General features: G+C 37.7%; 2 protein-coding genes and 1 long non-coding RNA gene across 4 annotated transcripts in view; 2 read left to right on the forward strand and 1 right to left on the reverse strand.

Annotated features, from left to right (window-relative positions):
- LOC111858182 (protocadherin-15-like) overlaps positions 1-3,360 on the forward strand; it is a 38,733-nt gene extending 35,373 nt beyond the window's left edge. The window contains exons 28-31 of the mRNA XM_072710416.1: positions 812-824; positions 1,100-1,155; positions 1,470-1,596; positions 1,710-3,360. Of these exons, the coding sequence (XP_072566517.1) occupies positions 812-824; positions 1,100-1,155; positions 1,470-1,596; positions 1,710-3,344 (1,831 nt within the window). The 3' untranslated portion in view covers positions 3,345-3,360. The remainder of the gene's footprint in view (positions 1-811; positions 825-1,099; positions 1,156-1,469; positions 1,597-1,709) is intronic.
- Positions 3,361-7,804: 4,444 nt separating this feature from the next.
- Positions 7,805-9,834, reverse strand: LOC111858433 (uncharacterized). Its single transcript, XR_002841583.2, has 2 exons — positions 9,757-9,834; positions 7,805-8,878 (listed from the first exon to the last, which is right to left on the reverse strand). It is a non-coding gene; the product is annotated as an uncharacterized lncRNA (long non-coding RNA).
- Positions 9,835-10,061: 227 nt separating this feature from the next.
- The window catches only part of LOC111858884 (phosphatidylinositol 3,4,5-trisphosphate 3-phosphatase and dual-specificity protein phosphatase PTEN-like), a 28,990-nt gene continuing 24,089 nt past the window's right edge, over positions 10,062-14,962 (forward strand). Inside the window, exons 1-3 of one of the 2 annotated variants that reach the window (XM_023841071.2) lie at positions 10,062-10,178; positions 10,538-10,578; positions 10,717-10,825. In XM_023841071.2, coding sequence (XP_023696839.1) covers positions 10,747-10,825 — 79 coding nt within the window. In that variant the 5' untranslated portion in view covers positions 10,062-10,178; positions 10,538-10,578; positions 10,717-10,746. Of the gene's footprint in view, positions 10,826-14,962 lie in introns of both variants that reach the window. The other variant, XM_023841064.2, reaches the window with a different exon arrangement.

A 14,962-nucleotide genomic window follows, 5' to 3' on the forward strand; every position in this document is an offset into this window, starting at 1 on the left:
GAGAATGTCAAAGAATAAAAAGAACCTAACCAATAATCAAACATACAGTATATCGGGTGGCAGTTACTGTACTCCTGGCCAAGTGTTTATAACATTCAGTTTCTATGTGAAGCAAGCATCTGTAGGCCCCACTACCTGTTCCAGTTACTAGACCCAATTGTTAACTGAAAACTTACAAAAGACAAAGGAAGGTATCCCGGAAAACACTGGCACCCTCCATAACCCAGCAAATCATTCTTTTCTAGAAGGTTGATCGAGGAGGTGAATGCTGGACAGTTATGTTTTAGAATAATGTCTTGCACCTATAGCCTCCCAGATAGGCTCCGGACCCCCCCGCGACCCTGAACAGGATGTGGTTTCAGAAAATGGATGAATGTATGGAATGTTGAGGCGTTTAAATCTTACAGCCTATTGCTAATTGTTATAATTTTAAAACCGTAACATACTTCTGGTGTGTCATAGTGAGGCACTGTTACCTCATAGCTCCAGGATTAGTGGTTCTAATGCGCTTCTTCACTCTGTGTGTGTGTTTGCATGTTCTCCCCATGTATTTCATGGGTACACCGGTTACCACTCAGAGTCAAACATGCATTCAAACTACAAACATGCAGTTAAGTTAATTACTCTATGCTGCCTGGGAGAGATTCCAGCCCTTTTAAGTCCCAAACCTTTAGAATAATTGAATGACAGTTTTATTTCAGATAAAATAATTTTATAATTATTACAATAATTGCTATAATACGCTTTATATTAATTCATTTATATTAGTTGTAGCTATACATTACTCATGATATTTCCTATTAATTTACAGGCAACATCCAGGGGTAAGTTTTATTCTATAATAATACATATAAAACATTTGTATCTGATTTATTTTCTAAGACTGTGTTCAGTTCATTTACATTATCATACATACCAAAGAAAAAATATATTTATAAGTTTAATTTTTCGGAGGAAAATATTGTTTAAAAGTACTGAGACTGTCAGTTTTGTATTTTTAATTGTCTATTTTTGAGACTTTTTTTTGGAAATCCAAAATGATCACACATGTAATTGAATAAAAGTGCTGAGGAATCACATGTTTTACCTGCTATTACAGTTGGTGCCCAGAGGGGGGCCCAGGGCCCCTCAGGATTACTACTCTTATGATCAGGGGTAAGTTCTGTACACCTTGGTATTGTGCATCATCTCCCCATGTGACACTTAATACTTGAATGTTTTATAAATTATATTCAGGAATGTATACATTAAAAGGCAGGAAACAAATGAAAACACATTTCTCACGTAATCAGATTTGATCCATAGATAATCATATGTGCTGAGTATTAATCAATAGCTGTCATTGCATAACATCTTTTAAAATATTTTTCAATTTTACCAATTCAAATATAAATCTGTAAGTTGTATTGCTTTTTACGAAATGTATGTATTTCTGCTCATATCATCTGACAATTATGTATTTTTTTCAGGTACCATATTCCCCAGTATGGTAGTCGGAGAAAATTGATACCACCATCTGAAATGTATGATGGATATGGGGAAGAGATCTTGGATGATAGTGGTTACTATCTCAGTCCACATGGGCATGGACAAGGGGTAAGTTTCTCCTGAAATACTATATAAAACAAATTATAAATTAATTTGCAATTTATGATGATTACACTGTTTAATGAAAACAATTATAATCTGGGATGATGTAACTGTTACAGATCCAAGGCAGGGGACGAGGCAGGAGGAAAATAGAAAGTCTGCCTACAGTAGCTGGATTTAGTGACCAGCCCCCAGATGAAGTGATTGAAGAGACAATGCCATCAGATTCGGTTGCAACACCTGGCAGCTTCAAAGCTGCCAAAAGCCTAAAGTCAGTGGCAAAACTGAGTAAACTGTTAAGGGCGAGAAAAATCACTGAGCAAAAAGGTGATGCACCTGTCACAGGTTACTCCCCATGGAAAAAAGCCAAAATATTCCCATGGATCTTCTCGAAGAGTAAGAAAGATAGTCGCTATTCTAAGCTAACATCTGCTAGCCGTGCTGAAAGCCAAGAAAGTGTGGGATATTCATCAGCACATAAAAAACTAAACAGAGTCCTCAAACGCATCAACATTGCAAAGAAGCTTCGAGAGCGAAAGCAGTCACAGAGCAGTGTGAGAAGCTCTGCTGAAAGTGAAAGGGAGGGGTCAGTATCTCAAGCTGCCACGGATTCTGAAATAGAAGACAAAAAGACAAAGATCTCAATCAGTGTTACTGATGAAAGTGAACAAGAAGCCAGTGCCTCAGAAAGAGGCCGAAAAAGGGCTCCTGATGTTGAGCATTCTGAAACAAGTAGTACTGCACCAACTTCAGACGACAAAGATTACCTTAAAGTTGACCTAGACAGAGATGATGACAATGAAAGTACTGTAGATTCAGAAGAGGAACAGGAAGAAAAACCTGAAGATTCTGATGAAGAAAGCAAGGACAAATCCGAAAGAACTGACTCTCAATCTGAAGAAGAATCTGAATCTGAAAAAGAGTCAGGAACAGGAAAAGACTCTGAAAAAGAATCTGAATCAGATAAAGAAGAGTCTGAAGCAGAGAAAGGATCAAGTTCAGAGAAAGAAGAGTCTGAATCAGAGAAAGGATCAAGTTCAGAGAAAGAAGAATCCGAATCAGAGAAAGGATCAAGTTCAGAGAAAGAAGAGTCTGAATCAGAGAAAGGATCAAGTTCAGAGAAAGAAGAATCTGAATCAGAGAAAGAATCCACAGAAGCTGACATGAGCAGGACATCAGAAGTATCCAGAGAAATATCATCACTATCACAGAAGGGTTCAGCATGCTCTTCAGGAAGCACTTCAGAGATATCTGTGGGGAGCAGTAATGCCAGTACAGTAACTTCACAGTCAAGTTCTCAGAGATCTTCTGCTCAGTCTTCAATCAGTTCTTCCCTCAAGCAGACCAGAAAAACTTCAGAAATATCTAGTGAAGGAAGCAGTGGAAGTGTGTCTGAAAGCGCAATGACAATATCATCAACAGTAAGAAGTGGGAGCTACAGATCCATGAAATCAACAGCTGAATCAGAGGGTACAATTGTGGAGGCAAGTGAAGAAGGTGAACCACTTAGTGAAGAAGAAGATGATGCTGACAGAGAGAGAAAAGAATCTGACGAGGAGCTGAGTGATTCGACAATGTCCAGGAGATCTAGCATGTCAGCTGAGAAAAATGGAGACAGTCGCAGCATATACAGTGGGCAATATAGTACAGAACCAAGTCTGGTGGAGACTTTAACTGAAAGCCATGGATTGTCTACCATCAGTGAATTGGATGAGAATGAAATCTCAGGCGAGGGAGATTCTACTTCCTTCTAAACTGAAACAGAAATCATGGAACTTTCTTAGTAGTTTTTTTTAATATATAACTCTAGATTTTTTTGTTGCCGAACTAATCCTTTGTAGATGTATTATGATTATTTCCCTCATATTATTGTGATATTGTGTTTTGAACTGATCTGTAGAAATGGAAAACAGTGCATGCCGATATATTAAAAATTGACTACTGCCCTCAGTATGACTTTTTTCATTTTCTAAAAATGAGTACAAAGCATTTGTGTGTCCAGTAGAATTTGTATGTTCATTTGTAGAATCATTAAGTATAGGGCTGTGGAGTAAAGTATTACAATAAATAGAATTAAACATGATATTCACTGCCACTATAAATTATTCATATTTTGGCAATTCGGTGATGGCCACACAGGTCATAAATAGAATTTTTTTTTCTAATATTGTAGTTATAACTTTTGAACCATATATTTCACTCAAGAACTGTGTCAGATGAATATCTCAGCATACTCTAGACATGCCAGAAGCGAGCCAATTGAAATTGTTCTGCATGCATTTACTGTAGCTATTGAACAACAATATGAATATGTAAAACTTATAGTTCTTTGGATCAACTTAAGATATGTCAAAACATAAACTGTGCACGCTAAAAAAATAATGTTAAACAAAAACAAAAGTTTGAGGAATTGAAGTGCAGATAAAAAGAAACTGTTGAAAAAATGAAGAAATGAAGTAATGACCAAAAATTACTGTTTGACCAGTATTCAGTTTTTCAAGATATGGTCAGTAACAATCGGCTTCCTATTAGCGTAAGAATCCATCACAAACAGCGAACAATATATGATATGAACTAACATACTATATCACTCACATAATGTAACAAAATATCAGAAGGCTCACATTAATGGATGGGTAGAGAGCATAGGAGTTGAGGGAGAAGATGAAGGTCAAAATATATTAGCCTCATGCCTGCCTAGATTCTTCACACTTTCATCAATATATCATTTTTAGACTCAAGAACCTGGGCTGTTTTAAAGTCAGCCAAATCCATAATGACCTTTGGGGTGAAAGCATAGCACATACATCAATCTCAACATTATGAGTAAAGCATCCCACAACCAGGGGCCACCCAGGTGAAAATTAAGGCCCATCCATTCAGGGTTAAAATGATGGCGCTTGCCTGACAGGTACACGTGAGCGTGGTTAGATCAATCAGAGGAAATATGCTATTAAGAGGCAAGCAGATTTTTCTTTCTCTTTGTTCATTTGGTCTTTGCAATGCAACAGGTTATTTAAAAAATGATTAAAAATGCTGAGTCTGCAGTATAATTTTGTCGCCAAGTGAATTGTTTTGGGACTAGCCCACCTGATTTTCTGTCAGCCTACCTATGCTGATTTTTGGCTCCACTATTGCTGCAACTGAAGTCCAGATAGGGTTGTCCTGAACAAAGGACCCTACATTTTTATTCTCCTCACCGAGATGACCTACTGCTGAGCCTAAGATTCCTGGTTCCTCCTGTTCTTCCTGAAATACATGCAACATTTCAGTACGCTTGTTTCTGGACTGCAGGTAGAGTGCTGACGTTTCAGGGACTCCACATGCCTGCGTTCCCACCTGCCTCTCCCTCTTACTTATGCTGCCATAGCCGTATCTGCCGGATCTTACATACTGCACTCAGCTAACTGTTCGCACTGCCTCTAGTCTCCCCTACTTTGGCCAACTGCACATTATTATTTCCCCCACCCCTCCTGGGCTGTGCTGCCTGGAGACCCCAAATTATCAAGATAATCTGCCTACCCCACTGCCTCCGACATCTGTGGCGTCTTTCCGGCCTGCTCGCCCTCCTGCCCGTGACGTCTTCCCTGCCTGCCCCGCTGCCGTACCACTGTTTGTCCAGCCATCTGAAGCAGCACCAGCAATTGCCTGCCATCACCTGCCTGCCCCCTGCTTTGAGATTTAAATGTTAAAATTGGGACAGTGTGAATTGGAACTTTGCCATCTTGCTCATTTGGCTTCCTCTGCCGCCCCCTGGAGGATGGGCTCCCCCTCTGAGTCTGGTTCCTCCCAAGGTTTCTTCCTTCTAGGGAGTTTTTCCTTGCAACTGTCACCTCTGGCTTGTGTACTGGGGGCTTTGTTTGGAGATGCTGTAAAGCGATTTGAGACGATGTAATGTTGTGAAAATGCGCCACACAAATAAAATTTTATTGAATTGAAATTGAAAAAATGAAACACAGGCACACATAAACCGCGAAGTGAATCAGAAATACAGCCCTAGATGGATCACCATGCATGCTTATACAGGCAAAATTAATGTTTTGTGTACCTACAGTAGCAATATAATGAATTGTATGTATGCTAATATATAAAATGAATTTAGTTAAATGAATTTTATTTCATTATTCTGTGTTTCAAGGTCTTTTCCCAGTGATTGAGAATTCACTGATAGGAAATTTTGGCTGCTGCCATTAAACATATGATAGTATATTCCAGGGCTCTTCAAATCTGGATCTCGATTCCAAATCCAGGTCTTGTTTTCAGTTCTCTCAGGCAGTTAGTTTAATAATTACTGATTCTGATTGGCCAGAGGCTTCATACCCGGCTCACAGGAAAAGGAGGGCTGGAAAACCAGCAGGGCTCAGACCTCGAGGACCGTGATTTGAATAACAGGGGTATATTCTATAATACAGTTAATGAAGTTCAGACAGTCTGTTAGATGAATATGTTATGGTGAAGTAATGGAGGGATTATGAAGCATATCTGAAACATTTAATTTGATGAATAGATGCTCGGGGATACTATGGTTTTGATATCAAATTTTTGACTACACCAAAATAAGATTTAGCGTAGCAAAATAACAATGTTGATGCTTGATTCCCCACTTTACAAGGACAATTACATGTACTTAAGAATTCTTTAATTTTGCACTCCCATTAAAAGCAAGGACCAACAGGTGAGAGGGCATAGCTTGTGGTCAGAATGCAGTCGGCCATTTTTCCAGCATATAACTGAGGAAGTTCAGGTTCACTTATGGAGATATGTTCACCGAGAATAACAAAAACTTGCATTTCAGTTATAGATTAACCTAATCAGTTTCATACAGTTCCAGAGGGACCAGTCTAGTTTTTGAGATGGCTCAGAAATATTTTGTAGGCAATATTATGAAATGCAGACCTTGAATCCAATAGTAGAAAAACTGAAACATTATTTGTATCATTTTCACTAATACAGTTTCAGTATAGCCTGATCAAAAGCCAGATTGGAATTTGTCACAAAAATTATTATTTTATTTAGGAATGGAAAAATGGAAACTGGTTTGCAGTTACGCAAACTGAGGAAATTCTGTTACTTCAGCATGGGTTTGAATGAAGCTATTTTGAGTTTATCTGGAACTATACCTGTTTCTAGGGAGCAATTTATTGGTTAAGACGGCAGTTGAAACTAGACCTAGGATACAGATGGAAAAGCTAAAATGCAGAACAATTTTATATTCCATTTCATCCTTTCCTTGTTAAAATATCTAGTGTCTTGTGACAAAGTGACAAAGTACGTATATAATTTGTTCTGTAAACAGCAGAAGATTCTAAAGCATTGTGGATATTAATCTTTTTGTAATTGAAAAACAATACTCAATGAATTTCGGCGGACAGATGCCGCAGTAACACTCAAGGATTATTTCAAAAAAGATAGTTGCCTTTTTGTACTTGTGCGTTTTCACAATATGCAGTTAATTTAGTGTTTTTCTGTTCTCGTTCAATTTACCACAGTATGAACAGTTAAAGCAGGTGCAACAGCTCATATTTCCAAAGCATAGCTATAGTTTGAGGCTTTTCACTTTCTCAGGTGCAAATAAAGTTAGTCTGGATCACAATCTGGAGTTAATTAAAATTATTAGCCATGTAACAAACTGTTGAAGGTGAAACAGGTCTATTTCCTAAAAGTGCTAGTGAAAACAATACCAGTATTACAGAGACAACAATACTGAAAAATAAACAGTTGTGAGCTGAGACTGCAATGTCAAAAATCCTATATAAATTAACAAACAGCCCTTAAGTGGTCAATAAATTTAATGTATAGCCCTACATGTGAGTTGACCCAGAAATACGTTGGACATCAAAACTGTATAAATTCCATAGTCCATCTGTTACCGCTATTGTCAGTGAGATTTAAATGACCAGTTACAAGTATATTCCCATCGTTAGTGATGCCAATAAAAAGATGTTCTGGCAAAAAGTAAGGGTTTGTACTTTGAGGTCAATATGTTATTAGCAATAACATCAACCATTGCAATTATGCAACGGTAGTTGCTAAAGAAATATCTTTGTAGCTTAATCTGATCAAAAGCAGTATCTACACCACTGTCTTTTTTCCATCACATACTGCATGGAGGAAACTGTATGTCTGTGAATCAGTAACTATGAAGGATGTTGCACCATTGAGTAAAAAAGAAGCTTAACTTTTAATCACAAGTAAGAATTATAATAGTTTAAAATTGATTTTTAAGATTGTTTATTGTTTTATTCTTTTACCAGACTGGACTTATTGACAGTGATATTATTCAAATTTGATAGTTTCCTCCCTGTGTTTTCCTCTATAAATACAGTGAGTATACAGTATTGGTTGTCTCACAATAGATCATTACCATTGAAACACAAGGGTAACAGTCTATTTTGGATGAATTATCATTTTCAAGTCAAATACAGGTCGTAATATTTTCACCTAACACAAAGAGAGCTCTGACAGTGTGGACACCAGAAACACAGAACTTAGCCAGAATGTGTTGACGTTGCCAATAAAAGGAACACTGCCTGGAAGACACCAGTTCTTCATCAATACCGTCAATACAAAAAGGCAACTAAAAATCATCACCGGTAAGCTGATACATGGCACTCAAAACATTCAGCTAATTTGCTGTGCTCATTCACATCTTGACATCATTCTTTAAGACAGTACAACACAGCGTCATTAGTTGTGTAATAAATCCACCGGCCAGATCTCCATTAGTGATGGAAGCAGTGTATTTATATCCAGAACAGGTGCACCTGGGAAACAATTACATGAAACCCCACCTACATTAATAATTTTAATGACATGATCTACATGGCGGGGGGGGGGGGGGAATGGGGCTGCCTGAGCACCTGCCCTTTTTGCCTACACAATGCAAAGTGCCCCTGTTTGGCAAAATTTACCAAATCCCCCCTTTTGATTACTAACAATCTGTACAATTTGGTTGGCTGCCTCTGTCAGACAGGGGGCCAGGATTTTGGTCCCTTCAATGTCCACTTTCAGCAAATCCCTCCAATATGGTGAAGTACACCTTGCAGTCATTCTCAGCAGTCTGGAACTGGTGGGCTACGCACTGGAATTCCTGTAATCTCTGCAGTGCCAATGCAGTGATGGACAGGAGATGTTGGGAGATCATGCCCTGACCAGCCATAATTTCTTCGTTCCACCTAGGGATATTTATATGGCCTGCTGCAGAACATCGACCATGCATTCCCATTCTGGCACTGGTTCACATGTGAGGTCCCACGCGTCAGTAGCAGGATGAACTCCTACCTGGATCCTGCACCAGTCAGGGGGGAACAAACGCAAGTGGGAAGCCCCAGTGAGGACAATTTTGATTTTCAATGTTTAAAAATAAAAATATCACAAAGAACTTCATTTCTATCATGCCTTCTCAGACCACCCAGATCCTCCATAATGGAACTGTCAACATCTCATCTTAGATTCTCATTTTTGACTGTGGATTGTTCCCTATACTTAATGTGGATTTTGACCCATAACTTAAATTACGGTTTCTTTATTGCAACTAAAACCTGTATCTGGATCCTATTCTACAAGTTTCTCAACACCATAACAAGACAATATAATAACAAATTATTATTTAAAAAAATTCTACCTCACGCACAATTTAAAGCCCTCAATCCACCCAAACTACGTCTTTGGACGAGGGTGAATACGTGGGAAAACGGGGAGATCATGGGAACTCCAGATACACCGAGCGGAAATGGAATCCACAGATCCGCCCTCCCTACATGCCACATTCCACACTTTTGTTGCATATTAGTCCAATTTGTTAGCCAGAGTAAATATCAGTCGTTTTTCTCCAGGCAGATCAGATAGGGGGCATCCCTCGACCAAGTTTAAACGGTGTGTTTGAAGCTTCGTTTGTCAAGTGATTATAATGCTAAATATGTCGATATTCGCTCCATTCATGACGGAAATTAGAAGGATACTCGTACTGCCAACGATAACTTTTTTTGTTTGTGTAAGCTCTTATAACACTAGCATATGGCAGGCAATGTATTACTGAGACCACTGTACACTTTCTAAATTATTCTGCCACTTAAAACATAACGCGTAAAGCTTTACACATGTTCTCATTTTCTTGACTATTTGTTTATAATTGCCTAATATCCAAATTAATAATAAAACACACACAGATTACGTAGGGATTTAAACAGCATTGATACTTCCCCGAGTACTGGAACATTGTGCTTCCTTTAACACAAAAATGAGTTCCCTGTGTTATGTCTGTGTTCTTCCGCATTCAATAAATTAATATGCAGACCATGAATTAAGGCAAATAAAATGCGAACTTGTATTGACAGGCTTTATTCAATATTTTTTTCTATTCAAATGACAAAAACACTTTAGATTTTCTATTTAAAATAGAATCTGGAAAGGGACTAAGTTTGCGGCAGGATATAATGGTTGATGTACGTCTACCTTGTCTCATCGCCCTCTGTTGGAAGCCATGATGGAAGTTTGAGAGTTGGATAAAAAGGCAGCATAATACATGCAAAAAGATTTGTCAAAAAATATTTATATAATTTCATAATGCTTTCGTATATTTTAAAATGGTAAATATGTGGGCTGTCAAAATTGTATGTTTTTGTTGACATTCCGAAGACAAGGATTGCTCGATTTGTATTTCAATTGCTCTACTTAGCTAGCTAGCTAGCTGGCTAGCTATCTAGCTATAGAATGTCAGGGTTGCTAGTTAGCTAGCTAGCTAGCCTTTGCATATCTGTCTAGAAATACGTGTGTATAAACGCGTATGATTAAAAGAGTGGAATTACTAAGATTATAAACGGCGTAAAACTTCTGATTTTTGACCAAATAAATTGAGGTGGTAGTACTACAGATTGGAGCCGGTTTGAAAACCTTAAGGGTCGGAAGGTGAATGACTGTGTGCTGTTTTCATTTGTGGGATTGCAAGACAAATTCCAGGACCGGGCAATACGGGCCTGTGGACGAACGGTACGAGGCCCTCTTTTATTCAGCCGAAGCCATTCTAATCCATCCTGCAACGTCAACTGTTTACACAGAGAAACTGGGAGAAAAGCGACCGAGGATAGTGGCATTTTTTTTTAATAAGGCAACGCTACCTTGTTTTAGGTTTAGAAATTTTGTACTCCTGTGAAGGAAATGGCCGCAATAATTAAGGAATTTGTCAGCCGAAACAAAAGGAGATACCAGGAAGATGGATTCGACTTGGACTTGACCTGTATCCTCTTCTCATAATTTATATATAAGTTCAAACAGAGTTGAATAGGACGTTGTTGTAAGGTGGGGGGTTGGTTCCCATTATGTTATGGATACAAATATAAAGATTGGTAAGTATTCTTTCTCTTTGCCAACTATCGATAATCCACTGTGCACACTATTTAGGTAATATAGTTCATATACCAGAAACTTAGCAAGTAAGCATCTAACCATCTTGCAGCTGCTCAGATGCATGCTAGAGTATTAAGTATTTATTATATTGTCTGTGTAATATTATTGATTATTACATTTAATTTTGGTGGCAATATAGGTACCACGCAAATCAGGTCCTAGGTAACCAGCGTAATAGTCTTGGCCTACTTAGAAAAAATCAATGGTTTCGATAAACAAAATCAGTGCTGTTCTACACAAAGAGCCATTGCATCAGCAGCTTGTACTGACCCTCATCAGAATCTTATAACTTATTTTATTGCTGTGTTTAATTGTACAAATGCCACTGCATCAAATTTCCTATTGATTAAAACAACTTGTATTGAAATATTCAGGTAGATCTCTAGATAGAGCAAATGTTTTTGAATTCCTCTTTCAATGAACATTCAGAGTGTAAGAAACTGTTTATCAGTAGTACTACAGAATATACAGATTGCTTATTTTGAATCAATATAAGATCATCCATCCATCCAGCTTCCGCCCACTTATTCATTTGAGGGTTGCAGTAAGGTACTAGGTCTTGTAGGACATAAGGCAAGGGTGCGAGTACAAAGTTAGGATACGTGGTTGAAAAATGGATGGACCTTTGATGTTAAGCTCCTCCAGTAAATGAAGGCACAATATCTAACAGCAGTAGCATGTACATAGAATTTTATTTACGTACATTTTATTTGGTTTTATAACGCTACATTTACAATAATGATTTTGAATAGCCAGGTATAATACTTGAACATGTGAGACTAATTTATTTGAAGTACAAATGCAGGTACTATAAGCCTACATGCGTTATTCTGAGCACTTAAATATTTTAGAAACAAATATTTCATGGTATGGTCATTTAAGGGAGACATAGGACACAGGAATTTTAAAATTGCTTATAAAGCCCATGTGAAAATCTTCTTGGTTATCTTTTAAATAACCATTCTATTAGTAATATTTGACATCTGTATTAAATTTATCAACAAGCCCAGTTTTCAACAAAACATGCAAGCCTTTGTGTATATGTGTCTTTGTTGATTATAGTAGTGACTTAATGTTTTGATCATGGAAATATGATAACCTGGAGTGATGTAGATGTTCAGGAAGTCCTGGGGTGATTCAAGAAAATTGAGTGAGAAACCAAGGGAGTTAATGACATTTGTTTGGGCAGCATTGTGCTGGCCTGGTAGGTCTTCTGTAGAGGATGTGTAATGCAGAGCTGAACAGAACTGGTAATTGTTTTATAAAAGTGCTGGGTGCATTAAAGATGAGGGCTATGTAAAGTAACCTCACAGAAGTTTTTTCAAGATCAGTTGAACACCTCTCCAGTATTTGATTAATGTGACGAGAGAGGGACATTTTTTTCCCCATTTACGTTATTGAGAATGATTGGTCAGATTTTGCAGTGCCAGTTCCCGGCACTCCTGATTGCTCAGTTCTTGGTGAAGGTGGGCAGAAAGTGGGACCCTGGTTTTCCACATCTCTTTGTAGAGTTGTTTTGGGAGGAGGAGTCCTGAATTGTCAATAGGGTGCATGAAATACTTGGACTAGGGCTACCGCTGTTGATTTATATATTGATTTAAGTATCCTTCCGATTAATTTGACAGTTACTCAAGTAATCATTTATAGGTAATATGTTCATATACAAAATATTTCTATATATATATATATATATATATATATATATATATATATATATATATATATATATATATATATATATATATATTGAAATTGGCGCCCATCACATGGTGCACATGCACTCACACATTCAGCTTAGGCATTCCAATTCACTAAAGTTGCATTTTTTTGGAATGTGGGAGGAAACCAGTGGATCCAGTGTAAACTTATGCACACGCACGGAGAACAAACTCCACACACAAAGTGGGAATGTGCAGCAATAGCACTAACCACTGTGCCACCCAAAATATTGGACCTCAATGATGTATGTCAAAGGGGCCTTATTATTCTCATTTTCATTGTTCATAATTTTATTTTTGGGGTCCACTGGAATAGTGAAAAACATTTTTTTTTTCTTCATATTGTACATCTCTTCACTTTATAACTCTGAAACACTCTGTTAGAGCTTTAAGCCTTACCACTAATGAGCCCAGTGTGCTCTGATTGGTTAGCTTGCCCTCCACCCCTGTCTTGAAGGTTGCCGCTTGCAGGTAGCTGGCCAATAAGGATAATGTTACGGGGTGACCTCACTATGTTGGGGAAGTAAGGGCTGGAATTCCAACGAGGCATTTCAAGCAAATTAGAGAACAGTGGTTTCTGGAGTGAGAGTTACTCCTTTTGGCCTGTAGTTTGGGCCTTAAGGCCTTGCAGACCATTTTGTGCACAAAGCTATATAACACACGAAAGGGAAAAACCGGAAAAGCATATTGACATTGCATTTAATGTGCATGTAGTCACCCCATTGCAAGGACTGCAATAGTCAGCAGGATTAAGACAATAAGTTATGCAAAAACATTTTTACTCTGTTATAGGAAACAAAGCTCTGCAATTCTAATTTTCAAGATTACCTAAAAAGCAGTCTAAATTACCTCGGCTGCTTTTGAATAAGCTCTCTGAGCCAATCATAATCACGCTTTGTGATATTTTTATTTCTAAACATCAAATAATCGGCTGGTCCACATTTTTTCAGTTCTGATTCCGATACACATCCGAGAGTTCTTTTTACCTTGTTTCCATATATAAAATGTATATTAAGTATATACATTTTCCATATATAAAATGTATATATTTTTTTTATTATAAATACAAATGTATGCCAAAAAAGCTTTAATTAAGCTACTAGAAACATGCATAACATATTGTTCCACCTCGTTTGCATGTCTTGTTTTAACCATTTTTGAGGCATTTGCAGTTCAGTTTGAATATCTTCCAAGAGAGTATATGCAAGTGACGAATGCTTAAAATGCCCCACAATTTTTCTTCTGTCAACAGCGTCCCTTATACTCAGTTGCGATAGCAGCCCCTTGTGTATCAGAAACTGTAGCTAATATGCAAAACAGCCCAAGCTAGTGACTCCCAAATCAGCCATTGCTATTTTCATATTACACTCATTTTCTTTTTACTAATTGCTGAAAACTAAATAAGAAGGTTTTGGATGTGGATTGATCCACATGACTGATACCTGAATATTGGATCAGTGCATCTCTCTTTTGTATTATTGTACAGACTCTTCTCAAACTATGGCCAGTTGCACATGCAACCAAAATTAAAGTAAATGTATGTAATAATAAATTTCGGTGGGCCTATGCCCTTCAGCACTACCCTATCTGGTGCACGCTGCATGCTGTACATTAGTTGCAGTTGGAAAGTACAACATATTCTATAATGGATAAATGATAATGAATGATGAAACTTGAGTATGTAATGTCTGAGCGTCTTCTGCCAGTGGTATGCAGAGTACTATGGAGAAAAAAAATATATAAGGGGGGATTTGAATTTAAGATGATAGGTTCAGACACCGCTTCCTCCCCAGAATACCAAGGCCAGGCAACCCAGGAAGAAAACTTAAAGAATCTTAGCCATATGAAAGAAACGGGGCAGTGTGGATTACTAATGACACTATGACTTTATTATGTATTACATATAAATGTCAAGAACTTCTCCCCCTGTGTTACAATTCCTTATATGCTATGCATACTAGTAAATGTACAGTATGATGTACTGTGATTTAAAATGTTTGTCCTTAACCACATTTTATCTATACAAATTTCTTTCAATTTTTTTCTCCAAATCATTTTAAAGTGCTTAATTAGCATCATTTAAATGGAGAGGAGGCATAGGGGTATGAAGGGGTTGATCTCTTAGGTTGGAGATGGAAAGGATTGATATGAAGGCCAATTTTGTGGATCAAGGTTTCCGAAAATTTGGGTCGCCAGATGATTCTTTGCCACCAGTAGGGCTTCAGGTCCAAAGGAGGGTTGGTGGCACA

This window comes from Paramormyrops kingsleyae, chromosome 3, assembly GCF_048594095.1.
Source record: "Paramormyrops kingsleyae isolate MSU_618 chromosome 3, PKINGS_0.4, whole genome shotgun sequence".
Taxonomy (NCBI): domain Eukaryota; kingdom Metazoa; phylum Chordata; class Actinopteri; order Osteoglossiformes; family Mormyridae; genus Paramormyrops; species Paramormyrops kingsleyae.